The sequence below is a fragment of the Apus apus genome, chromosome 18 (assembly GCF_020740795.1).
Source record: "Apus apus isolate bApuApu2 chromosome 18, bApuApu2.pri.cur, whole genome shotgun sequence".
NCBI classification, from domain to species: Eukaryota; Metazoa; Chordata; class Aves; order Apodiformes; family Apodidae; genus Apus; species Apus apus.
The window spans coordinates 7,674,863-7,698,735 of NC_067299.1; the positions used below are offsets into that span (position 1 = coordinate 7,674,863).

The 23,873-nt window shown below is 50.6% G+C and overlaps 3 protein-coding genes across 4 annotated transcripts; 1 reads left to right on the top strand and 2 right to left on the bottom strand.

Annotated features, from left to right (window-relative positions):
- Positions 1-1,674: 1,674 nt before the first annotated feature.
- On the bottom strand, positions 1,675-13,638 carry NUP88 (nucleoporin 88). The gene is made up of 17 exons (XM_051635756.1): positions 13,243-13,638; positions 12,004-12,173; positions 11,457-11,582; positions 11,149-11,235; positions 9,986-10,162; positions 8,518-8,701; positions 7,908-8,058; positions 7,162-7,260; positions 6,967-7,057; positions 6,149-6,250; positions 5,024-5,182; positions 4,130-4,255; positions 3,510-3,575; positions 3,222-3,302; positions 2,767-2,893; positions 2,272-2,390; positions 1,675-1,904 (listed from the first exon to the last, which is right to left on the bottom strand). The coding sequence occupies exons 1-17, from the start codon at positions 13,492-13,494 to the stop codon at positions 1,841-1,843; spliced, it is 2,181 nt and encodes a 726-aa protein (XP_051491716.1). The 5' UTR covers positions 13,495-13,638; the 3' UTR covers positions 1,675-1,840.
- Positions 13,639-13,651: 13 nt separating this feature from the next.
- Positions 13,652-16,690, top strand: RPAIN (RPA interacting protein). Of its 2 annotated transcripts, none has more exons than XM_051635787.1 (7): positions 13,652-13,761; positions 13,925-14,092; positions 14,737-14,800; positions 15,267-15,381; positions 15,602-15,665; positions 15,786-15,920; positions 16,466-16,690. In XM_051635787.1, exons 1-7 carry the CDS (start codon positions 13,684-13,686, stop codon positions 16,493-16,495), a joined length of 654 nt encoding a protein of 217 aa, XP_051491747.1. In that variant the 5' UTR covers positions 13,652-13,683; the 3' UTR covers positions 16,496-16,690. The 2 variants fall into 2 exon arrangements, with proteins under 2 accessions (XP_051491747.1, XP_051491748.1); XM_051635788.1 differs by having other exon boundaries at positions 13,925-14,026.
- A 573-nt stretch (positions 16,691-17,263) lies between these two features.
- Positions 17,264-22,555, bottom strand: C1QBP (complement C1q binding protein). The gene is made up of 6 exons (XM_051635781.1): positions 22,263-22,555; positions 21,360-21,510; positions 20,588-20,675; positions 19,802-19,897; positions 18,909-19,031; positions 17,264-17,690 (listed from the first exon to the last, which is right to left on the bottom strand). The coding sequence occupies exons 1-6, from the start codon at positions 22,507-22,509 to the stop codon at positions 17,541-17,543; spliced, it is 855 nt and encodes a 284-aa protein (XP_051491741.1). The 5' UTR covers positions 22,510-22,555; the 3' UTR covers positions 17,264-17,540.
- Positions 22,556-23,873: the final 1,318 nt, after the last annotated feature.

Below are 23,873 nucleotides of genomic sequence, written 5' to 3' on the forward strand. Positions count from 1 at the left end.
TTGCCATGGGTTCCTGCTGTGGTGTGTAGGGAAGAGAGGTGGGTGGGCAGTGAGTTTGTGACCTTGCACAGGGCCAAACACAACAGGTGCTGAAGGGAGAGGGGTGTGACCCCCTGTGCTGGGGTATTTCACTTGCTGGCCAGTGCTGGCAGCTCGGTGTAGTTAGAGGGGACTGGGCAAGAAGGACTGAGATGAGCACTCACCACAATTGGCTGGTGCTGACCTTGGCTTTCTTGCTGTTAAACCAGGCACCTGGAGGCAGTGAAGGACCTTGTGGGTTTGGAGAGGAAGGGTTGCAGTCACTGTGGGGTTGCTGTCCTCTCTACCACCTTACTCCATCAGGCACCCGAACACCTTTACTGCTGGTTCTTCAGCTGTGACTATTTTAGAGCTGGAACATGAGTGACATTTTTCACCAACTGATGCCACTGAAGATCATACCTTTTTAACAACATCTTCTTTTTAAATTGGAAGCCTGACTGTTCACAGAAGTGGTGGGAGATGTGCTGACTCCAAGCAGCTGTCCTGATAAGCCAGAGGGGCTGTCCCACCCAGGGAAGGAAGGCACAGCTTCAGAAGCAGTAAGTCAAGCTTCTGCTGAACTTCAGCAACTTAAAGGGGCCTTTAAAAAAAAATAATGTAACAGTGTGTGCCAAATTTGCAGAGCAAATTTAAAAGCCTGTGAGTTAAGCATAGCAAAAGCTCTGGGTGTAGATACTCACTGGATGGATTATGGGGTTATTGCTCATAAAAGCATCAGAAAACGTCTCTTTCCTCGTGTTCTTGGTGTTCTGGAGCTTGATTTAAGTAGGGTGGTAGGTTCTCCTTGCTTAGTAAGGGATTGTTAACAGGCACAACTTCTAACCTGGCAGGTCAGCTATGAGACACAGAGTGAGTGGATTAAACATGGGGGTCTGTCCATGCAGGCTGTAAAAGGGACAAGATCAAGTTTTGTATGCATTCCTATCCTTGTATAGTCTTAATCTGTACAAAAAAAAATGTTCTTGCAGCATGTCTGGTAACCTTGTTACCTAACAGGTACTAACAGCCCTCCTTTCCCCACAGCTTTACTTTGGCACCTCTTACTGTGCCACTTTTGTAGCAGTGCAGTACTACTTTTCAAAACTGAGCTTGACCATGTCACCTTTTCTAAGGGGTGGGGACAACAATTATTTATTGTCCATGTAAGGTTTGTCTACAGCAGATAAATAATCAGCCTTTTCTTGTCAAGACAGACTGCAGAGCCATCTTTTGATAAAGGCAAACTGAGTGTTGGGAAGTTAATACTGCATTCCAGTGAACCAAGCCATTGGTGTCCTGTGCAATTGTGGGTGTAGAATTCTGCTGTCTCCAGGATTCAACTGTAACCATTTGTTAACTGTATTGAAGGTGTGTCCTTTATGAAGAAAGTGTTCCAAATTAAAACCAAACCAAAACAAAAAGCTGCTGAAGTGTGTGCTCTTCTCTGGTCTTTCTACTCTGCCTTCTGCCACAGGCTTTTCCCCCCCACACAGCCACCTGCCATGGACCAAGGGTAGAAGTCTCCCAGAGTAACCCCAGGAAGGAGCAAAACCTTTCCCTCCTACTGAGCTAGCAGGAAGTATCCCACTCTGCATAGTTAAGGTTTAAAATACCTTCTCCCAGGAGAAAAACAAAACTGCAGTAGGCAAGGAGTCTTCTCAAAAGTGTTTTAACAAGCCAACTTTACAAAATACTAAGTAAAAGGTATCTTGTTCAACATACAAATGTTAAATATCCAAGGGAAGAAAAAAAAAAAAACCCAACAGGGAAACTTAAAGCTTGTCCAGCCTTTTGCTGTAGGGTCCTCAGTGTGGATGTGTCAGAAGTTCAGACGGGTTCTGATGTCGTTGATCTGTTTTACCATGTCCCTTATGAGTTCCCCCCTTCAAGAAAAAAGAAACCCAAGTCAAAAGGCTGCAAGTCAGGAAAGAAAATATTTCATATAGTAGGAGCAGAGAACAGGAGCACTGTTGCAAGGAATTTTGTTCATTATAGGCTGGATACAGACTGCTAAAATATCCTTGGGCAAAAAATAGCCTTAAACTAAATCTGCTTTAAGTAGGGTAATGTTGCCAGTGCTGTGTCAGGGCTTGGCACATTTTATGCTTCAGACCATCTCAACAACCTCCAGCTGGTGCATCAGGCAGCCCCTCATGCAGCACAGAGGTTAAATTATACCCTGGAAACTGGAATAGAATTGATTAAATGCCAGAGCTTGAATTCCACAGAAGGAGCCGAGTTTTAACTTACTCTTCTTTCAGGACGGTTTGGATGCACTTGCTCTGGTAGGCACTGAGGGTGATGCTGGGTTTTCGGGGGCTGGTGCCCTTCTCCATCTTCTTCTGCTGGTATTCCTTTTTCATTTTCACCTGGAAGTCATGCAGGAAAAGAAGATTCCAGTCAGTGCTGGCACTGCCTGCCAACGTGAAAGCTGGTTCCAGTTACAGGCTGGTGTGTCATACTGCAATGAACTGATGCTCTTTGGATTAAAAATCTGTTTCCTTTTGCACTTTCCTCCCACAGAGAGAAGCGAAGGTGAGTGCTGGGCCTGAGGAAGGTGTGGAGATTGTCTTTGTTAGGGTTCATACTGGGTTGGAGCAGTTCTGTCTATATTATTAACAAGGATCAGAAGTTATTTTAGTCTACTCTTGCTGGTTAAAGAGCAGTATAGAGTTGCTCTCAGCACTAGCATTAGGTGTGAGTGAGGTGTTGAGTAACCTACCAGCCAGATACTTATTCTCTCACCTGTCTGATGGCATTGCTGAGGTGCTGCAGCTGGTCATGTATGGTCTGCAATTCTTTCCTCATGTACCTTTCACTGTCTGATAGAACAGGAAGGCGAGAGTGGAAACTCCGCAGTACTTTCTTCATCCTTCATGGACAAACCAAGAATGTTCAATTAATCCAATTATCTTACCTATTAGACCAGTTACACTAAGACACTGACAGCCTCGCACTCCTGGCTCTCTTCCTAAGCCTTAGGGGCTTAAGACTTGACTTTTCTCTTTCCTCCACTATTTCTAAACAGCAAATTCACTCAGTCTAGACCTGAAAAATCACCACTGAGCCCCAGCACAGAGCATCTGGAAGCCCAGGCTTCTAACCAACCAGTTTAGCACTGCCCACCCAGCTGTTCCACCACACCTGCAACCTTCTGTACACAGGTGTCTGTGATGGCAGAGAGAGTAGTTTGCCCTCACCTGTTCATGATATCTTCTTGCTTCTCTTTGGCTTCCTCATACTTGTCAGCCAGGCGCTCCGCCATCTCCCGCAAGCTTTTCCTTTGTGGAGTGAGAAACTTTACTTTAGCTGGATGTGGACCCAGAGCAGGAGCCTGACCAAGCAGTGAACCCACAGGCCTAACCAGAGCTGGGAATGCATTATTCACTTCTCACTGGCTTCACAAAGGACCCTGCCTAAAGCACTTCTTGCTCAGAGGTGCGTTGTTCTGATGTCTGACTTGGCAAGAGCAGACAGGCCACACTCACCTTTCCTCTCGGCAGTAGTTAAGGTCTTCCAGTTGCTTCTTTTTCTGTTCCCTCAGCAGCTTCACTCTTAAAATAAACACACATAGCATCAAACCACCCACAGCAGCAACCCAGCTGCATCAGGAGTTGGGCCACACATCAAACAAGACACAAGTGATTAATGTTCCTAGGAGTACAAAGAGCTGGAGACACCAAAAAATGGGCAGAGATGAGAACAAAACTCTTCCATTTTGTCCTGACTTTTTATGATCAAATAAATATCCATGATTTGAAGCAGCAGAGACTTAATGCAATTTTCCTTTTAGCAGCTTTGTCAGGACTCTTGCTGAGGACAAAGAATATCCTGCCATCCCCTGGCACAGGCAGAGTGACAACAGCAAACAACTATTTTGTGTGTTTGCTTTTTTTCCTTTCCCCTGTGAGTCACTATAAAGAATGAGTATCACACTCTCCCCTACTTCTCCTGGTAACTCAGCTTTCAGTTCTGCTGTTCCATTAGTCTTAGGTGGGTACATTTTACTCATTTACAAGGGTTAGTCCAGCTGAGAAGTAGCCAGCACTCAGAGCTGTTGTTCCACAGAGACATTGTACAGCAGTTATTTAGGAGGGGTTTGTGTTACCTTTGCTGGATTTCCTCTTTTGCCAGGTCCTGTTTCAGAATGTACTCCTCTCTGAACACCTGGGTGGCTCTGCTAAGAAGCTGAAGGCATTCTTCAGGGGGAGGAGCAGCATCCTTATCAGCAGACCTTCAGAATACCAGAGACAGGTTTTTGCAATCCTGCTCTAAGGTTTTTCTTTCAAAAGGCTGAACCCCTCACAGTGTTTATGGCAAGGGCTCTGGGACTCACTCACAGAAGCAAAGGACTGCACATAAATCCCTTTGCTATAGATTGTTTCTCTTACATGAGGAAATCCCAAGGTATCCTAAGATATTCCAAAAGCAATGGGACAAGCAATGAGCAACCTCATCAGCTGAGGCTGGCACTGCTGTGAGGAGGGGCCTGGACCAGGGTGATCACCCTCCCATCCCACATCCTTAGTTGAATCCATGCCATCCCTGCATGGACAAGAGTGGTGCCCAGAGCTCACTGTGTCCAAGCTGACATGCTGTTCAACCAGGAGCTGATTCAATGATTAACATTTACAAATATGTTAAGGGCAGTGTCAGGAGGACAGACCAGGCTTTGTTCAGTGATGTCCAGTGACAGGACAAGGGGCAGTGGGTGCAAACTGGAACACAGGAGGTTCCATGTGAGTATCAGGAGGAACTTCTTTCCTGTGAGAGTGACAGAGCCCTGGGACAGGCTGCCCAGAGAGGCTGTGGAGTCTCCTTCTCTGGAGACATTCAAACCCACCTGGACACGTTCCTGTGTGATGTGCTCTGGGTGACCCTGCTCTGGCCGGGCGGTTGGACTGGATGATCTTTCCAGGTCCCTCCCAACCCCTAAGACCCTCTGACACACAGTATTCCCGAGGCTCCCTCCTCAGTGCCTGTGGAGAACACCTGCACTTACTTCAGCAGGCAGGGGTTGGCAGAGCCGCGCTGCAGGACGCTGCGGATGTGCTTCTCGAAGGAGTGCTGGGACTCGGCCAGGATCCGCAGCGGGGACACACCCACCTCTGGGTCTTCTCTGGTGCACAGCAGGGGAGGGGATGCAGGATGGACTGTGCTCCTACCAGAGAACATCAAACCAGAGAACACATTTGAACCAGAAACATTAAAACTCCGTCGGTTTAAATGGCAGTTCCAAGGAGGAACTCCTCTGCTGTGGAACTGGGGTGTTCCAGCAGTAAAGCCACACGTGTCCCCAGAGAAAATACTTCACTTCTGTGGTAAATCCAGCTCTAGACAAGGTTGGTGGAGCTCAGATCCCCTCATCTTTCTGTTTGGTTGTGGCTGAAACTAACCAGAATCATGAATTGCCTTTTACCAAAGGAGCAGAAGGCAAGTGCCCGACCAGCAGCATGACCTGCTTTTTCAAAGCAGCCTTAATTATTATTAATACTGTTAAGCCTATTATTGTTATTATAAAAAATAACACTGCCACTATTACAACCTCTGCTGGAGGTATCTGTCATGCATTAGTGTTCTTGGCAACAAATAAAGAAACTAGTGCTCTCCCCTCAAGGTGTTCACTTAACCGTGCAAATGCAGATCTACCCAACCAGTCTCCATCTTCCCCACCACCCCAGAGCTCCTTAAAAATGCATCCCAACACCCCACTACTTCAAAGGAATTTAAGACCCCCCTTTTTCCCTTTCATGCCAGCATAACTTTGGTGCCCGTTAAGAATATCTATCTACACTACTGTCTGTAAACTAATTTGATTTGCAGACTCCTCATAACAATTAATTAAAAACCTCACCAATAAGGTCAAGCAGCTCCTGATGCAACTCTTGCCCTAATACTCATTAAAAGTGATATACATTAATTATATCTCCTACAAACACCTTCTAAGTAGTAAATAACTACTGTAAATAACACTGAAGTGCTCAGCTAGGAGGCAAACTTCATTGCGTGTCATCAGAGGCACAGAAGTCTAAGGGGAAAGGATCAAAAAAACAATTATCAAAAAATATATCCAAAGATGCTTTTCCTGCAACAGTCACAGATTTCAAACCAGTTCAGAGCCACATACAAGAGAGGCCTTGTAATGCACTCGTAGGTGTTTGTGATGCAGATCATGGTGGGCCCCAGGATGTCAGAAACAATCCAAAATCCTCTGATGGGAGCAGGTTGCCTGAAGGGCGAAGAAAACACAAGAATTGTCCAGTCAAAAACATTCAAACAAAAGCTGCTGTGCCCCAGGAAATGTGACCCAGTGCTCAGCTGAGGCACAGACCTCAGGAGAGAGCTTGGGTGCTCTGTGTGCCACCAGCTGGGCCAAATGTCCTCTCCCTGGGTGACTGCTGCCCCCCACCTGTTGATGACCAACACCTATTCCTTAACTCTTTTGGGGGGTATTGTTTATTATGCTGAATACATAAAGTATTAGGCCTCATCAAAGTTAGGACAATTAAGCAGACAAACATTACACAGCCCAGCAACTGATGCCTCCTGAGCCTCACTAGGGTATCTCAGGAGCCCACCCCCCCAAAAAAATCCAATGTTCTTTGAAAGCTTTGCTTGATCCTTAACAAGTGGATAAAAGGAACAGGTCAGCATTCCAGAGTCTTCACCACATCAAGCCTCAGAGGTGTCCAGGGTCAGGTAAAGGGAACTGAAAACCTGCTGGTTTGGTAGATGATTTTCAGGCAGTACCATGGGAATTTAGCTAACTTCCCTACCTGTGCATTAAGAATCCTGGTGCACAGATTGTTTATTTATATTGTTTGAATTCTGTTAAGCTGACATCATCATTTTTAATGCTGACAATGCAGCAGCAGAAGACAAATCATACATCTTTTCCATAGCAACTCACTGATTTGGAAGCAAAAGGAAGGGTTTGGTTTTTACCTGCATGGCAATGGTTTTGTACAAAGAATATGTTCAACAAAGCACTTCTGCTCTGCTCCCAGCTCTTGTAAACTGTCTTTGTCTTCTTCATCTACCAAGAGATTGGTCACAAGGCATCAGATCCACTTTGCAGGGTATGGGATTCTCACCACTACCCCCACCCACCAACCTGGTACCAGTGATCTCTTCCCTCACCTGAACCCAGGAACTTGTGCAGTTTGTTGATCCAGGGCAGCCCCACACTGTGGACACCAGCTTCATGTGTGCAGTGGTAACGAGAGGGACATTTTGGATCTGAAATTCAAACAGCAGATGTAGGAGAAGGCACTAAGAGAGAAAAACTCATCCTCCAAACCTGCAGTGCTGGGGTGTCAAACTGTTCTCCAGTCAGCATTAAAATCCTTTTCAAGTTCTAACCAGTCCCTACCTAAAATTTCAGCTGGATGCATTATTCGAGTTCTACACAGAAACAAATTACTCTTGAAATACCTGATGAATTGTTTTCACCTGTTCCTTTCACACTACATCTGCATCAATCCACTAGATTTTAAAGGGGAGAACAGTTCATGCCAGAAGACCCCAGACACTTTGTCCCACCCCTACCTCCTGCCCCCTAATTTCACTGGATGGTCTCAGCAGCAGATGTCAGTTCTTCCCTCAAGACCATACCCACAGACCTGCTGACATACCCAGGACATCACAAATGCAACAACTTCATAATCCACAGCTGAAAGAATTTAATATTATCTGACCACATGTATCTAGCCCTTGAGTAAACAGAGGGGCACCTCCCAGGCTTCCCATTTCCATAGCTTTCATGAAGACATCAGGCCAATCCTTACTCTAATCCCACCCTGACCCCAGTGGTGATTTGGAAATAGCTCAGTCCCAAATGAAGGAACTATAGAAAGGAAAAGACAACAACCTGAAGGAAGCCCTACCTCGATGGAGCCTGATTGGGCAAGAGAAATCAGACTCCCAGGGCTCTTCTTCCTCTCCTGATGCCAGTTTCAGTGCGAGTTCCAGCTCAACACATTCAAACACATACAGGGAGGGAATCAGATCAGATCTGGGGTCCCACGACTTTTCTGACTGAAAAGAACATTGAATTCTTCTGTCAGGTGTGATTCAAACAGCAATGCCAACATGAACAACATCAATAGTTACATGATGTAGGCAGGAGTATTCATTGTCAAGGAAATTAGTTCAGGTCCCTTCATTATATTCTTATTTTTTTTACTTCAAAAAGTCATCTCAGAAACAAGGTGTCTTCCTAGAAGATCCTCTTTAAAATAGTTCACAGGAAGTTGGATCAGCACCAGATCTACTGTCAGGATCCAGAGAATGGACACACAGAATCACCAGGCAATCACAGGGGCTGGCTGGAACAGGTGGAAGATTCACTCCCTCATTATAAAACACTGTAGCTTTGGCACCTGGTTTTCACTTCCAGGCATCCTGCCACCCTTGCAGCCAGGATCTCTGACTGAAGACACAAAAATACACATAGAAAGAAAGAAACAAACAAAAACAAATCCCAAGAAAAGGTACCTGCTCATCATCCTCTTCTCCATCCAGCACCACGCAGTGATAAAGCATTCCCGACTCGGTGGCAATCACCAGGATGTTTGGAACACAAGGCAGGCACAGGACAGCACAGGCATCATAGCCATAGTTGTCTTCTGCAGCAGGATGCATGGGCAGGGGGCCAAGCAGCTTGTCAAGATTTCCAGTGCTGGAATAAAGAAGATGACGTGTTCACAACCTGAGGTGTGGAAGGAGAGATCCCCGTGGTTGCCTGGTAGACACTAACTCCAAAAAAATAAAAAGGATCATTAGAATAAACCACCCAAACCCCAGAGGTTTGGAGCTGTGTTTAATTCCCCTCAAAGAGCAGCAACCCAGACTTGTGCAGATGAGGAGTCTGCACTGCACCTCCTTGCTGGAGGTCTCAGAGAAGAAACTGGAGCTCGGGAATAACATTTTGTGCTCTGAAAGCAACTGAGCAACATTCCAGCAAATTCAGGAGGAAACACTTTCATACAAGAACACAAAGTACTCACAGGAAGCTCAAGTTAACTAACTTTATCCCCTGTTTTTCTGCTTAATAAAGCACTTTAGGAGCAGCATTTTGTGGCCTGGTGTTTCTCTAGGTAGAACTTCTCAAGGCCTGAGCCCATTTCATTGCCCACAGACAGGACCTGCTCAGTGCTGCATCGTTTCCCACACAGAGGCAAACAGTGCTTTTTCTAACCAAAATACCTACATCTAACTCCTAAGTTTTCCACTATCTTTTCAGTTTTCTCAGGTGATTTTTGTTGATATTTTTAATTAATATTCTTGACCTTTGCTTATGGAACATGCCTGGAAATCCTCTATGACCTTAAAACACTTACTTTCCCAAGATGCCACTAGCTCTTTCAGCCTTACCCAAAGCTGCACTGTGACCTGAAGGCCCCAAAACACTCCTGACACCTTCAGATCCCAATCTTTTAACAGCCTAGTGTCTTCATATCCAATTTCTGACTGTAAACAACAGTCTGGATTCTCAGCAGTACAAACTGCACCCTTAACATCTGGATAAAAAAGGATCACAGAATTGTCCTGGTTGGAAAAGAGCTTGAAAATCGAGTCCAACCATTAACCAAACTCTACCAAGTCCAGAGCTTAACCCATGTCCCTCAGCACCACATCTACACGTCTTTTAAACACTTCAGGGATGTTGATTCAACCGTCTCCCTGGGCAACCTGTCCCAGTGTTTAGTAACCCTTTCAGTGAAGATGTTTCTTCCAATATCTCATCTAAACCTCCCCTGGCACAACTTGAGACCATTTCCTCTTGTCCTGACACCCTATTCTTGGATGTAAGCCTATCAGCACTGCCACAAAGAGATAAAACAGGCTGCAATACAATAAAACTCAGCCCTGTCACCCTGGCAGAGCCCCAGAGCTGTCTCTCCAGCCCTCACCTTGTCCAAGCACAAGCACCCCATGAAACCTGAGGATGGTGTGACCCCACCTGTGCAGCAGGCTGGTGTAGGTGAGGAATGTCTCTCCGTTTTCATACAGGATGTACAGCGGGTAGGCCAGCACCTCCTCACTCCCTCGCTGTCCCGCCGCGCTCCTGGGGACGGACACCAGGGGGCCGAAGTCAAAGGCCACGGCGGTTTCTCCCAGGGATGCTGTGTAGGCTCTCCTGGGAACACGGGGAACAAGGCCTGAAGTCAGCAATGACTGGGAGAGCACAAGCGTTCAACTCGGTCCATCAGCATGTGCTGAGAAATTCCTGCTGAGCACCTGCCCACCAGTCCTTTGGCAGATGCTGCTCTCACAGAATCACAGCATGGTGGGGTTGGAAGGGACCTCTGGGAATCATCCAGTCCAGCCCCCCTGCTAGAGCAGGATCCCTAAAGCAGGTCCCACAGGAACACGTCCTGTTTGGAACATCTCCAGGGATGGAGACTTCACAACCTCCCTGGGCAGCCTGTACCAGGGCTCTGTTACCTCAGAGTAAAGAAGTATTTTCTCATATTCAGGTGAAACCTCCTGCGCTCCAGTTTGTGCCCATTGCCCCCTGTCCTGTCACTGGAGACCCCTGAGCAGAGTCTGGCCCCATCCTCCTGACACCCCCTGGAGATATTGATCAGCACTGATCAGATCCCCCCTCAGCCTCCTTGTCTCCAGCTGAACAGCCCCAGCTCTCCCAGCCTTTCCTCACAGGCAGATGCTCCAGCCCCTCATCATCTCAGTGCCCTGTGTTATAGACTCTCTCCAGTAGCTCCTTGTCCTTCTTGAGCTGGGGAGCCCAGAACTGCACACAGGACTCCAGGTGAGGCCTTCCCAGGGCAGAGAACAGGGGCAGGAGAACCTCCCTGACAAACACTTGACTATACAGTTCATTACCACTTTTTTCCAGACAGATGGGAAAAAAAAATAATAAAAAAGTGCAGCTACCGTGATAGGAAAAATGTCCTGACACTAAAGAAGCTCATGAAACAAAAATCACATCAGATTTTCAGGTAGATTTAGAATCACAGAATTGTTTGTGTCGGAAAAGACCTTTAAGAGCATCAAGTTCCTTCAGATCTTTGGGCCCATTTATCATTATTCGTTAAAAACACAACTAAGAATGCAGAGCTGATTCTGTCAAAAGCATTTCAAAATACAAGAAGCCACACAAACCCTTTCTTGATTGTCAGAGTCTCCTCCTCTGTGTCTGAAAGAGCAATCACTTTGGTGGGAGTCTGAGGCACCTTCAGGCTGTAAAACCTGGAGGAAAAGAGACAGCAGCAGTGTTAATCCAGCTGGAAATGTGGCACATGTCCCTGCTGATGCAGGAACACCAGCTGATATCAGTCTGAAAGTTCTCCCATTCTACTTTTTATTGGTAATTCAGGTAGGAATAGCAGGACAGAAATATCTGGAGAAAAATCAGACTGGCTATGACAACAAAAACACTTAAGAGAGAATCAACTACAAACAGGTTTTACCTTATAGTATTATCTGAAGTCAAGAGCACAATGTGGGGCTCTACTGTCTCGCAGGGGTACCAGGCAGCATGCTTCAGAGTCAGAGATGTTGAGCTGGTGAAGAACCTTTCTGCAACAGGAATAGTGCTGAAAGACAGAGCAGAAACACACAGAAGTTAATGCTAAAGGGAAGTGAGGGCAAGAGGAACTAGAAACCAAATTCAGAGGTTTCAAAGCCGTATTCTTAAAACTGGAGGGATATCTTTAGCTTGAAGCCCTTTGTTAGTCCCACCTGGAGATGGGCTTTTAGCTACCACAGCTAAAAGACCCCAGGAAAGGTAGAGAACACCACCTTGCTCCTCAGCATCTGCAACAAGTTTAGGTCATTTATTTGGGTCACTTGGCAATCAGCAAGTCCCTCAGCCAAAACACCTTCCATTGGGATTATCCACTCAAGCTCCACACAGCCAGTACCTTCCCTATCTGTTTGACCCCAGGAGAGGAGAAGCTGTGGAGGAGGAAGGACAGCAAGACAAGGATGGCATTAACCACCTGAGGTCTCACCTACCTGCAGTTCACCGTGGATTTCCCACCTTCAAACTCAGCATTCTTCCCCCAGCGTTTGGGCAGCTCCAGCACCATGAGCCCCTTGGTGCCAATGAGGGCCACATGATGCTGGGTGGGGCTCAGCAGGGTCTGGTAGACCTCAAAAAGGGGTGGGTTTATGCAGAGGAGGGTCTGAAAACACAAATGTTACAGTTAAGCTCTCAGAAGTATGGGACACCTTTACTTTGGGTGGTGGAGGGGAGATGTAGGTTGGACATGAGGAGGAAATTCTTTGCTGTGAGGGTGGTGAGAGCCTGGCCCAGGTTGCCCAGGGAAGCTGTGGCTGCCCCATCCCTGGCAGTGTTGAAGGGCAGGTTGGATGGGGCTTGGAGCAGCCTGGGCTGGTGGGAGGTGTCCCTGCCCGTGCAGGGGGTTGGAACAGGGTGATCTTTGAGGTCCCTTCCAACCCAAACCAGCCTGTATGTCTGTGAGTGTGACCACCCGCCAGGGCCCCTTAGGGCCTGGATTTCCCTCAGCCCCAGCCACGATCTCTGTCACGACTGCCTGACCCCCGACCCCCTCATAACCCCCCAAGGCCCGGGTTTCCCTCAGACCCCCCCTCAGGGAGCCCCCCAAGACCCGGGTTTCCCTCAGACCCCCCCTCATAACCCCCTAAGACCCGGGTTTCCCTCAGACCCCCCTCATAACCCCCAGGGCCCGGGTTTCCCTCAGACCCCCTCAGGGAGCCCCCCAAGACCCGGGTTTCCCTCAGACCCCCCCTCATAACCCCCTAAGACCCGGGTTTCCCTCAGACCCCCCTCAGGGAGCCCCCCAAGACCCGGGTTTCCCTCAGACCCCCCTCAGGGAGCCCCCCAAGGCCCGGGTTTCCCTCAGACCCCCCCCTCATAACCCCCCTAGGCCCGGGTTTCCCTCAGACCCCCCTCAGGGAGCCCCCCAAGACCCGGGTTTCCCTCAGACCCCCCTCAGGGAGCCCCCCAAGGCCCGGGTTTCCCTCAGACCCCCCCCCTCATAACCCCCCTAGGCCCGGGTTTCCCTCAGACCCCCCTCAGGGAGCCCCCCAAGACCCGGGTTTCCCTCAGACCCCCCCTCATAACCCCCTAAGACCCGGGTTTCCCTCAGACCCCCCCTCAGGGAACCCCCCAAGACCCGGGTTTCCCTCAGACCCCCCCTCAGGGAGCCCCCCAAGACCCGGGTTTCCCTCAGACCCCCCCTCAGGGAGCCCCCCAGGGCCCGGCCCTACCTGCGAGCGGCTGAGCCCGGCGGGGTCGGCCCCCCCGAGGCGGCGGAGGCCGATGGCGCGCAGGGCCGCGCGCTCCCCGTCCCACAGCAGCAGGTCCCCGTCCTGCCCCAGCAGGAGGTCGCGGAGGAGCGGGGGGCGCGCGGCGGCGGGGGCGGCGGGGGCGCGCTCGCGGAGGCGGCAGAGCACCGCGTGCTGCGGCAGGGCCGCGCGCCACTGCTCCCCCGCGCCGCTCTCGGCGGGCGGCGCCGCCATCGCTGCCGTTGTTCTTGTTCCCGGTGTCGCTCCCGGTGTTGTTGTTGTTGTTCCCGTTTCCCCCTTCCCGCCGCCCACCCGGGGTAGGGGGTGGGGGGGTCACCGCGCCGCCTCACCAATCGGCAACCCAACCTCCCGCTCCCTCCGCCGGGCCGGGACTACATTTCCCGGCGCGCCCCGCGCCCCCCCATGGCCATGGAGACGGCGGTTCGAGCCCGCGGCCGGCCCCGCGGCGCGGCCCCGCCATGGAAGGAGGCCTATCGCCGGGTGAGTGCGGGCCCGGCCCGGCCCCAGCCCCGCTTGGGGTCTCCGGGGGTTGGGGGAGGAGGGGGAGGTGCCGCCCCGCTGCCCCGCAGGGCAGCGCCTCTCGCGTCCCAGCGCGGGGTTGATGCCATGTCTCAATGCTCCTCTCTGCTCTGCTCCCTCCCAGCGCTGCATGGAGAGGCTGAGGAAGAGCCGGGCCAAGCTGCTGGAGCGGTACCGGCAGGCCGGGGAGAGGGTGAACGGCCCGGCCGCGCTGCTGGCGCAGGAGGTGATGGAGCAGGAGTGGCAGACGCTGCAGGAAGGGCTGCCCTGGGGAGGGGAGGCCCTGGCACAGGTCAGTGCAGAGCCCGCGGCAGCCTCCAGCAGCCGCGGAACCGCGGAATGGTTTGGCTGGAAGGGACCTTTAAGGTCACCCAGGCCAACCTTTCTCCCAGCACTGCCCCATGTCCCTCAGCACCACATCTCCAGGGCTTGCAAACCCCTCCAGGGATGGGGATTCCACCCTGGGCAGCCTGGGCCAGGGCCTGACAGCCCTTTCAGTAAATCATTTTCTTCCTAATACCCAATCCAAACCTCCTTTGGCACAACTTGAGGCCATTTCCTCTGGTCCTGCCACTTGTTCCTTGCTGCGTGTCCAAAGCAGGTGCATCAAATGCAGCTGTAACCTCAGCCTCTCCCTGGTGGGAGTTGGCAGAACTCGGAGCTTCTGTGTTTCCTGCTTCCAGAGCTAGTGCAGGGCCTTGTGCTGTTGTGTTTGGCTTCGGGTCCACAGAGGGGAACTTCCTTCTTTCCTTCACAAACTGCCTGTGCATCATGGCAGGGGGCAGGTTTCTCACATGGGATTTTCAGAGCTGGTTCCTCACTGACCACTCCTGAGAACAGAGTGAATTTATGTTGCAGTGGCAGCTCAGTCAGGTGCTGGAAGTTAAGTGAGAAAGTAGCCAGAATGGAAGGGTCACTGATTGCTGCACCTTTCAGATGCCAGAGGACCCAGATGAGCTAGCAGTGCTGGAAGAGATTGAACAGGAACTGATCTTGCAAGGTAATGTCTCTGCAGATTTTCTGACTCCTGATTGATTTGTAATATTCCTGACTTTCTAGTAATCCACACTAGCTGAGGCTGTGCTCCTCAGTTCCTGTGGACCATGAGGTACAGAAGAGCTTCCTGAGAAATCTCTGCATCAAGGCCCTTTTTGACAGTTTTGAGAGTTGAAGTGGCATTTTAAGGTCTGTGACAAGCTAATAAAAGAACAGGGGAAAAGCACTGAGATGTTTGGGAGGTCTAGGAAGCTGGATAAATGATTTCTAAATCATTGGAGAGTGGAAAGTCGCCCACTTGAGACCAGGGAAAGACTGAGCCATAGGAAAAACCTGGATTAACATGAATTATCTCCTCAGGTATAGAAATCTGATCCAGAAAAAGTGAAGTTCAGAAGCCAGTGGCTGCCTCAGCTTCTTTGTCTGGAATTCCTGACAGATGCCTGAGGGCAGTTTGCCTGTCCTTGCAGGGCAGCTGGCTATGGAGGAGTATCAGTACAGCCTGCAGTTTGATGAGGAGTGTCTCAATGCCATGCTTGATGGTCTGGATGCCAGTGATGGGATCATCTGCCCAGTGTGTAGAAAGTAAGACAGCCCTTGGCATGGGAATGGGGTTCTCCACTCTCCAGGAGCAGTTTGGGCTTCAACAGGCAGAAGCTGTGGGTAAACAAAGGCTGTTGTTACTGTGAATTTCACCAAAGTGAAAAAAAAACAACAACACCTGAGCAATTACCTAAGAGGCTTTTTGCTAAAATGGATCTTTGTTCTAGCTGCTGTGGTGATGCTCATTGTTTCCTCTTTCCAGGAATAACCTGACTGTGAGGAATGACTTTGTGTTTTGCCAGTGTGGGTTACACATCAGCACCCAGGTGAGCTGAGCACTGAGCCAGGTGGTAGCTGTGCCTGCCTCCCTCTGCTGTGAGGAGGCAGTTCCAAGCTGCAGGAAACAACAGGAAATGTCAGGCTTCTTTGACCTGGGTTTTCCTCAGGGAATGACAGAAGAGAAGCTGCGGTCGCTTCTGGAAAACGCTGTCACTGAGCACAGTCACCAGTGCTTCCACAGCCCCCAGTTCACAGTGACCAGTGGAATGGAGGAGGAGCCCAGTCTGCTCATGAGCTGCTCGGTGAGTCTAAATGCCCAGCTCCTGGAAAACCTGGAATCCTACAATTCTATGAAAGGGTCTCTGCTTGGATCCACTTCTCCATGACACGGGCAGACACCACGAGTTCCTCCATCCCAGGGCTTTGTGTCGTGGCTTTTTTTCCACAAACTTCCTTGGAAATAGTTGTAACTTTTGGCCATGGTCAGCTGTCAAAGGAAGAGCCACATGACACAGCTTTCCCTTAGCTGCTGGATTAGGGAATCTTTCAAGGACCTATCAAATGTAGTAACTTACCTTTCTCCCCACCTTTGCCAACAACTTCCAAGTCTGGTGTGGAGCTGCTGGTCAGACAAGTGGTTCATGAAGAGCAGTTTTACAAATTAATTCAGTTTAAGCCTTTTAGAAAACACAGACCATCCCAGCAGCCCAAGGGAGGGTTCTTAGCTTTGCTGCTTCTGTAAAATCACTGCCAGGGCAGCATGAGGAGCAGAGCATGTGAAACACTTTGGAATATTCATAATTAATTGTATACATTGTTATAGCTTCTCTGCTCACCTTTTGTAAAGGTCTGTGACTCCTGGACGATTCTCCTGTAAGCTGATTCTGCTGCTTTTTACTGGAAGGACTTCAAAACTCCACCCCGAGCTGCTAAGTTGTTTGTTTGGTTTTTTTTTAATGTATATAATTGTAACTTTTGTGCCAAAAGATACTTAGGCACAGGAGTATTGCCTTACCCTGCACTTTTAATAACACACACTATCTTTTGAAATAAATATACTTAGTTGACTTTAGCCTTCATGTTGTCTTTAACAATGTATCGGGGGTCTCACACGGGACTGCAGCTCTGGTGTCTGTCTGAACCCACAGTGACCTTCAGGGAGCAACTGGAGAGACAGGTTTGAGTGGGAGAGCGTGGCTGCTGCCCTGCAGCAGTGGCTCTGACAGCTGCTGCTGGAACTGAAGTGCTCAGGCCTCCCTGCAGGGCTTTTCTAAACCAGCAACATCAATACTAATGTTATGGCAGCACATCCCTTTTCAAAGCAGCTCCTGTTTATACCTTATACCATGATACAATGTTTATACCTTGAATTCCCCAACACAAAGACAGACAGTCAAGCCTTCCCAAGTGGGACTCACATTCATAATTAGCACTGCTTGGCCAGCAAACTTCCTCCTGCAGCCAGAGCTCTGACAGAGGGCACATGGTATAGCTGGAATTGCATTCCCTGGAGGAAACAGGGCCAGCACACACCATGGCTGCAGCAACAGCTCTGCCAACACCAGCTCAGGCACAAACAGTAGCCTCAATTTTGTGGCAGCTCTTTAGTCAGCAATGGCACAACAGGAAGAAGAGAAACCACCAGTTTTCAGTGATATGTTGAACAGAATTTATTCTTCACATTCATTCTTAATTGTACAAAATCAACCAGGTAGGGTGAGGCAATACCAGGCTGTTATGGTTGGAGAACCTGGTGTGGGCTGCAACATAAATACAAAACCCCCAGTACAAGTGAGAATCCTCATTCTCCATATTCCAAAGGTACTTACTCTCCATATCTGTTGTGAAGATGTATTTGGGTACTGCTGGCTGGAGCAGTGCTGTGGAATACCCACTCTTGCAGATCAGTTTCCTGGCCTAACCTACTGACATTTGACAAAGCTTTTAAGGTCTTCAAGGAATTTAATGTACTCCTGGTGCTCCAGTGCAGTGCTGAGCTCTATCAACTCATCAGCAAATGTGTTGTCGACTCCTCGATCAGCCAGGAAATCCATCAAGTGATCATACAGAGCCTGGAAGCAAAGACCAAGAACCTTCCTTAGCAGAGCACACCTGGCTAGGGGTGGTTTTTAAAATGCCCCACAGCAGCTGACACTTCTCTCCCCCAGGAAGACCAGGCCTGCCTCCTGCAGGACACCAGGCAGCTCCCTGTTCCCTTCACAGGAGGCCTGGCCTTGGGTGTAGCTGTTGGAGGGAAGGGGCCCTGGAACAGGTCAGATGAACCCAAACCAAACATGACTATGGAGCTGCACTGGGGGTGATCAACAGAGTGCAGGAGTCAGCAGGTTACACCTGCCAGATTGTACCTGCCGAGCTCCAGCCTGGGGTGTGAACTGTCTGAACAGTGTCTGGAAAGGGTGGTATATGATGCAATATTTGTTTAAAAGACCAAATCTTTTACAATCATCGAGTCTTTTTAAAATTATTTATTTATTCTTTTTTTAATCCTACTCAACTGTTGCAACTCCACCCTTGTGAGTTCCCCCCTCCCTACTCAGGAGAACAAATTCCTTGTTACTGCTTAGTGCAGAAATGTTAATACCTGTCATGTATTTCTGGTTTTAGTTGTTTTTTCTTTTTGAAACAGACCAATATTACTGAGCAAATGATCCATTTTGAACTTCTGTAATCTGAATAGATCACAAATCATTCCCAGTTTTAAATTACTCTCCTGTCTCAAGTCAGGAACAAATAAACAGTGGGATGTTCTAGAGCACACTAACCAATTCTAACATGAATGCTTCCCAGAGAGGTGCACTCTAGGAGTCAAGTTTTAATCATGATACTCAGCCTCCAAACTCAGGTTTCATGCTTTGAAAGCCTGGCACTGAGAACATAAAAGCAGGTGCCAGATTCTTAGTCACACTAATTTTTAATGTCACAATATAAAAACATACCCGGAAAACCCAGAAAACAAAGGCAGCTACAGATGGTATCTGTGAGCTACGTTGTTAAACACAGATCTAAGGATAAGTGTCAAAGCATCTCTGAGGTCTAACAGCTGCTGGGAAATCAACCTGTAAAGCCTGGAACAGAACAAGTCCCAACATGTCTGTCTGTGCCAGTAACACCACCAGCCCTGCACAGCCCTGGGAGCAGGTGACACTGCCTGGCTTCCTGGGGCTGTCCCTGTCTCTGGAATCCCAGAAGGATTCCCTGGCAACCCGGGAGCAAACCTGCAGCCAGGCCAAGCGCCCTCTGCAGCCTGTGGCTGTGTCAGCAGCACTCACCCAGTCCAGGGAATCCGTGTTGAGGGTGTAGTTGGTTTCCTTCCAGTCAGATTCTCCAGTGGGCTGAAAACTGACCTCCCGAATGGTGAAAATATCACTTTCTTCCTCTCCCTCATGTCCAATCTGAATCAGGAGACATTAAACATACAATAAGCTCTAGCTACAGGGCCCCTTCAGCCATCCCATCCCAAAACCAGGAATACTACACTGCAGGCAAACCCCCAAGGCTGGTATTAGAGCTGTGCCTCTCCCTTGGCAATGCCTGCCTTGGAGACAAGCACAGGCACACACAAGAACACAGGAAACAACCCCAAGACCTCAGACTACCAGCAGTGACCTGATGTAAGTCAGCAGCCTGATTTCTACAAGATGTAAAAACTTCTTCTGCCTTGTTCTGAATCTGTCTTCTCAAGTCTGTCTAATCCTTGTCAGCTAGGACTGCCTGCAAAAATCATCTGTTAAGGTGTACAAAATAAAACACAAAGATCAGTCTGAAGCAAAGTTCTTCATTTTATTCCCCCCTCCTCCCCTTTTTTTTCTGTTAATCCCGAATTTGTGACTCCTCTATAATGAGATCTGCAAGTTACTGACACACTGTATCAAACTCATCTTATTGTGGCCATTCCTGTTTCCCCCCCCTCAGGCTGCCATTCCCAATGTAAATCAACAAAACTGGCCAGTAAGTGGCCAATCAGAAATGCCAGGTTTGTGAGGAATGCAGTGGAACATCTCCCCACACCGTGTTCTTTGCCAAACCAAAGCCTTTTTTTTTTGTGTTAAAAAAGACAGGAGACTGTGTTTTCTGCAGATTCAAAAAAGCAACAGGCTGTGGGGAGCAGAGTTACACTGCAGCTGAGCAGGAAAGGTGCAGTCACAGCCAGTGTGATACCCACCTCATCCTCGGGGTAATGGCAGTCAAGAACCAGGGTCTGTTTTGTATCATCTTTTATGACTTCCACAACAAAGTTTGGAGTTGATGTAAGATCAGGCTAAATAAGAGAACAGTTGCATCAGCACTGGAATCTGAATGGAAGCCAAAGTGCTGATAGTGCAGCCCAGCAAGCCCAGCCCATCCCTGTCACCCTCTGGAGTCTCTGATCTGGCCATGGTCACCCAAGCCCCCCCAAAGCCTCACCAGCTGCCCCTCAGCCCCTCCTCTGCTCTGGGTAAAATGGCAGCTGGGAGCATCTGCCAAACCTGAGATCCCACAGCTCAGGGTCCCTCAAAGCAGCAGGAATTGGGAACAGACTCAAGACTGTTCTGACAGCAGGAGCTGCTGGTGACTCAAACAATATTGCTCATTCAGTTTCTACCAGTATTTTCCCCAGCAGTCTCATTACACAGGAGTGAGACTCTTCTGAGCAGCAAAGCCACACCAATAGAGTCATGTAAATATCTTTGCATTTCACTGATTTAACTTATTTTGTATTTATTGCATGGGATGCAAAGGCAAGAGGTACACAAATTCCTCCCCTCCTCACAGGGCCCTCCCACCCTGCTCTGCCTTTCTGCTGCAGAGAGCGGGGTCCCAACCAACCCAGAAAAATCTGCATTTTGTGACTTAATGCTTCCAAAATGTCAAATGAGAGAAAAAAAAAGCAACCCTTGATCCTTATGGGCAAAGCTCAAACTTCCCTCTGTGGACCAGTCACTGAAGTGCAAATCAAGACTAAATTTACCTCCTGCTCATCAGGTTTCTGCTCTTCTTGTGTTTCTTCCTCAGCCGAGGGTGGAATGCTGTTGTTGATGTTGAATGTAACCGTTATCCTGCAGAAGAAACAGAAGCAGATACTTTCAACATACTAAAAAAAACCCCACCCATCAAAATGCCTCTTTGATGCTTTTGGTGTGGAGACAGTGTTCCTGGTGTGGAAAGCTGGGCAGGGACTTTGGACAAGGGCAGGGAGGGAGAGGACAAGAGGGAATGGATTAAAACTGGCAGAGGGGAGATTGAGGTGAGACATGAGGAGGAAATTCTTCCCTGTGAGGGTGGTGAGACCCTGGCCCAGGTTGCCCAGGGAAGCTGTGGCTGCCCCATCCCTGGCAGTGTTGAAGGGCAGGTTGGATGGGGCTTGGAGCAACCTGGGCTGGTGGGAGGTGTCCCTGCCCATGCAGGGGGGTTGGATCTAGATGATCTTTAAGGTCCCTTCCAACCCAAACCATCCTGTGATTCTACAAATTCACACACAGGCTGGCATGAAGCTGCCTTTCTCCACTTGCTCTTTCTTACAAACAAGCATTTCCCAAGTTCTACCAGCCCAAACAGTTATTTCCCAGGCAGAGAAGACTGCAGGAAACATTGTAACGCACCAAACAGCCACAAACTTGCATTAAAAAAAAATAAATCCGCCTTTGACCCAGGGAGGGAAAACCAAGAGCCTGTGCAAGGTCTGCAGGGACAACAAAGGAGCAGGAGGAGCCATCAGGGGGAGGCGCCAGGGCCAGACTCACTTCTCCCCGGCGATTTTCCGCACCAGCTTGGCCTCCGTGCCCTGCACCTCCAGCTCCCACCCGCCCGAGATCTTGGGCAGAGATTTGTGCTTCTGGATCTTCCTCTCCTCCTTGATTTCATCCGTCAGGAATTGCGCGAAGGCTTTGTCACCTGGCGGGGGGGGGGGGGAAAGGGCGTGTTCTTAGGGAATGTCCCCGTCCCCAGATCGGCTGCCACGTGCGGCCCCGGGGTGGGGGGGCAGAAAAAAAGAGCGGGAACGCGGCGTCCCCCTCACACCGCCCCCTCCCCAAAACGTGACCCCATCCCCAAAACAAGACCCCCTCACACCGCCCCCTCCCCAAAACGTGACCCCCTCACACTGCCCCCTCCCCAAAACGAGACCCCCTCCCCAAAACAAGACCCCCTCACACCGCCCCCTCCCCAAAACGTGGCCCCCTCCCCAAAACAAGACCCCCTCACACCGCCCCCTCCCCAAAACGAGACCCCCTCCCCAAAACGTGGCCCCATCCCCAAAACAAGACCCCCTTACATCGCCCCCTCCCCAAAACGTGACCCCCTCCCCAAAACAAGACCCCCTCCCCAAAACAAGACCCCCTCCCCAAAACGTGACCCCCTCACATCACCCCCTCCCCAAAACGTGACCCCCTCACACCGCCCCCTCCCCAAAACAAGACCCCATTCACACCGCCCCTTCCCCAAAACGTGACCCCCTCACACCGCCCCAAACGAGGGTCCGGTTAAATCGCCCCGCACCCCACAAAAAAGGGCGGGAGCGCCCCGTGCCCCTCACCACCCCCCCCCACCCCCAAACCGAGGTCTCCCCCCACGGGAGGCCCGCTCCGTGCCCCCCCCTCAGAAGGGGGGTCCCCTCAGGGCAGGGCAGGGCTCCCCGCTCCCCTCACCCTCGGTGTGGAGGCCCCCGCAGCCGCAGGAGACGCCGCCGGCCGAGCCCCGCCGCGGGCGGAGCAGCCCGCTCCGGCCCCCGCCGCCCCGCTGCCAGAGCGAGCGCGCCAGGGGCGGCGGCAGGAGGCTGCGGGGAGAGGAGGAGGAGGAGAAGGAGGATGAGGAGAGGAGGAGGAGGGGGCGGCGGGGCGGCGGGCGGAGCGGCGGGCGCAGGGCGGCGGCGCGCAGGGCCCGGGCGAGCAGCATGGTGCTGAGGGGAGAGAGGACACCGCGCGCCGGAACCCGCCGCCCCGCTTCCGCCGGCTGCGGCCCCGGCGGCCCCCGCGCGGGGAGAGGGACAAGGGTTCGAGTCCCGGCCCCGGCAGAATGGCAGAATTCCAGAATCCCAGGGGTTGGGGGGGACCTGGGGAGACCATCCAGTCCAGCCCCCCTGCCAGAGCAGGGGCACCCAGAGCACAGCACACAGGAACACATCCAGGGGGGTTGGAATGTCTCCAGAGAAGGAGACTCCACAGCCTCTCTAGGCAGCCTGTCCCAGGGCTCTGTCACTCTCACAGGAAAGAAGTTCTTCCTGATACTCACATGGAACCTCCTGTGCTCCAGTTTGCACCCACTGCCCCTTGTCCTGTCACTGGACATCACTGAACAAAGCCTGGTCTGCCCTCCTGACACTCACCCTGAACATATTTGTAAAACACTGACGAGGTCGCCCCTCAGTCTCCTCCAAGCTCAAGAGACCCAGCTCCCTCAGCCTTTCCTCATCAGGGAGATGTTCCACTCCCTTCATCATCTTTGTGGCTCTGCCCTAAACTCTTTCAAGCAGTTCCCTGTCCTTCTGGAACCGAGGGGCCCAGAACTAGACACAATACTCCAGATGCGGCCTCACTAGGGCAGAAGGGAAAGGGGGAGGAGAACCTCCCTTGACCTACTAACCACCCCCTTTCTAATGCACCCCAGGATCCATTGGCCTTCTTGGCCACAAGGGCACATTGCTGGCTCATGGTCATCCTCCTGTCCACCAGGACCCCAGGTCCCTTTCTCCTACCCTGCTCTCCAGCAGCTCAGCCCCCAACCTGTACTGGTACCTGGGGTTGTTCTTCCCCAGATGCAAAACTCTTCCCTCATTCCAGGTCCCTGATGAAAATACAGAACGAAGGGATCGCGGGTTCGAGTCCCGGCCCCGGCAGGTCGAAGGGATCGCGGGTTCGAGTCCCGGCCCCGGCAGAAGGGAAAGCGGCAGCAGCACCCACAGCGGCCGCTCTAAGTGGGAGTTAAAAAGCAAGGACGGGGCAGGGACACCGGTACGGCCGCTCAGGGGAGGCTGGGGCACCGGAGAGGGCGTGGAGGAGGCTATAGGGGTGTGGGAAAAAGTTGGTGCTTCCCCTCCTGACTGCAACAAGGGACAGCAGAGCAGGTGGGGAGGTTTGCTCCTGGGAACTGTCCCACTCTTGAATGGAGCAGTCAGGTTTCTGGCAGGACCTCAGTTTACCCAGAAAAGGAAAAAAAAAATCTATTTTTTTCCTCCTTGCTACTTTAGGGAGAAGACTGACAAACATAAGACACTCCAGGCTGCTTCAAATTAATTCACTCCCAGATGTGACCTGTACCTG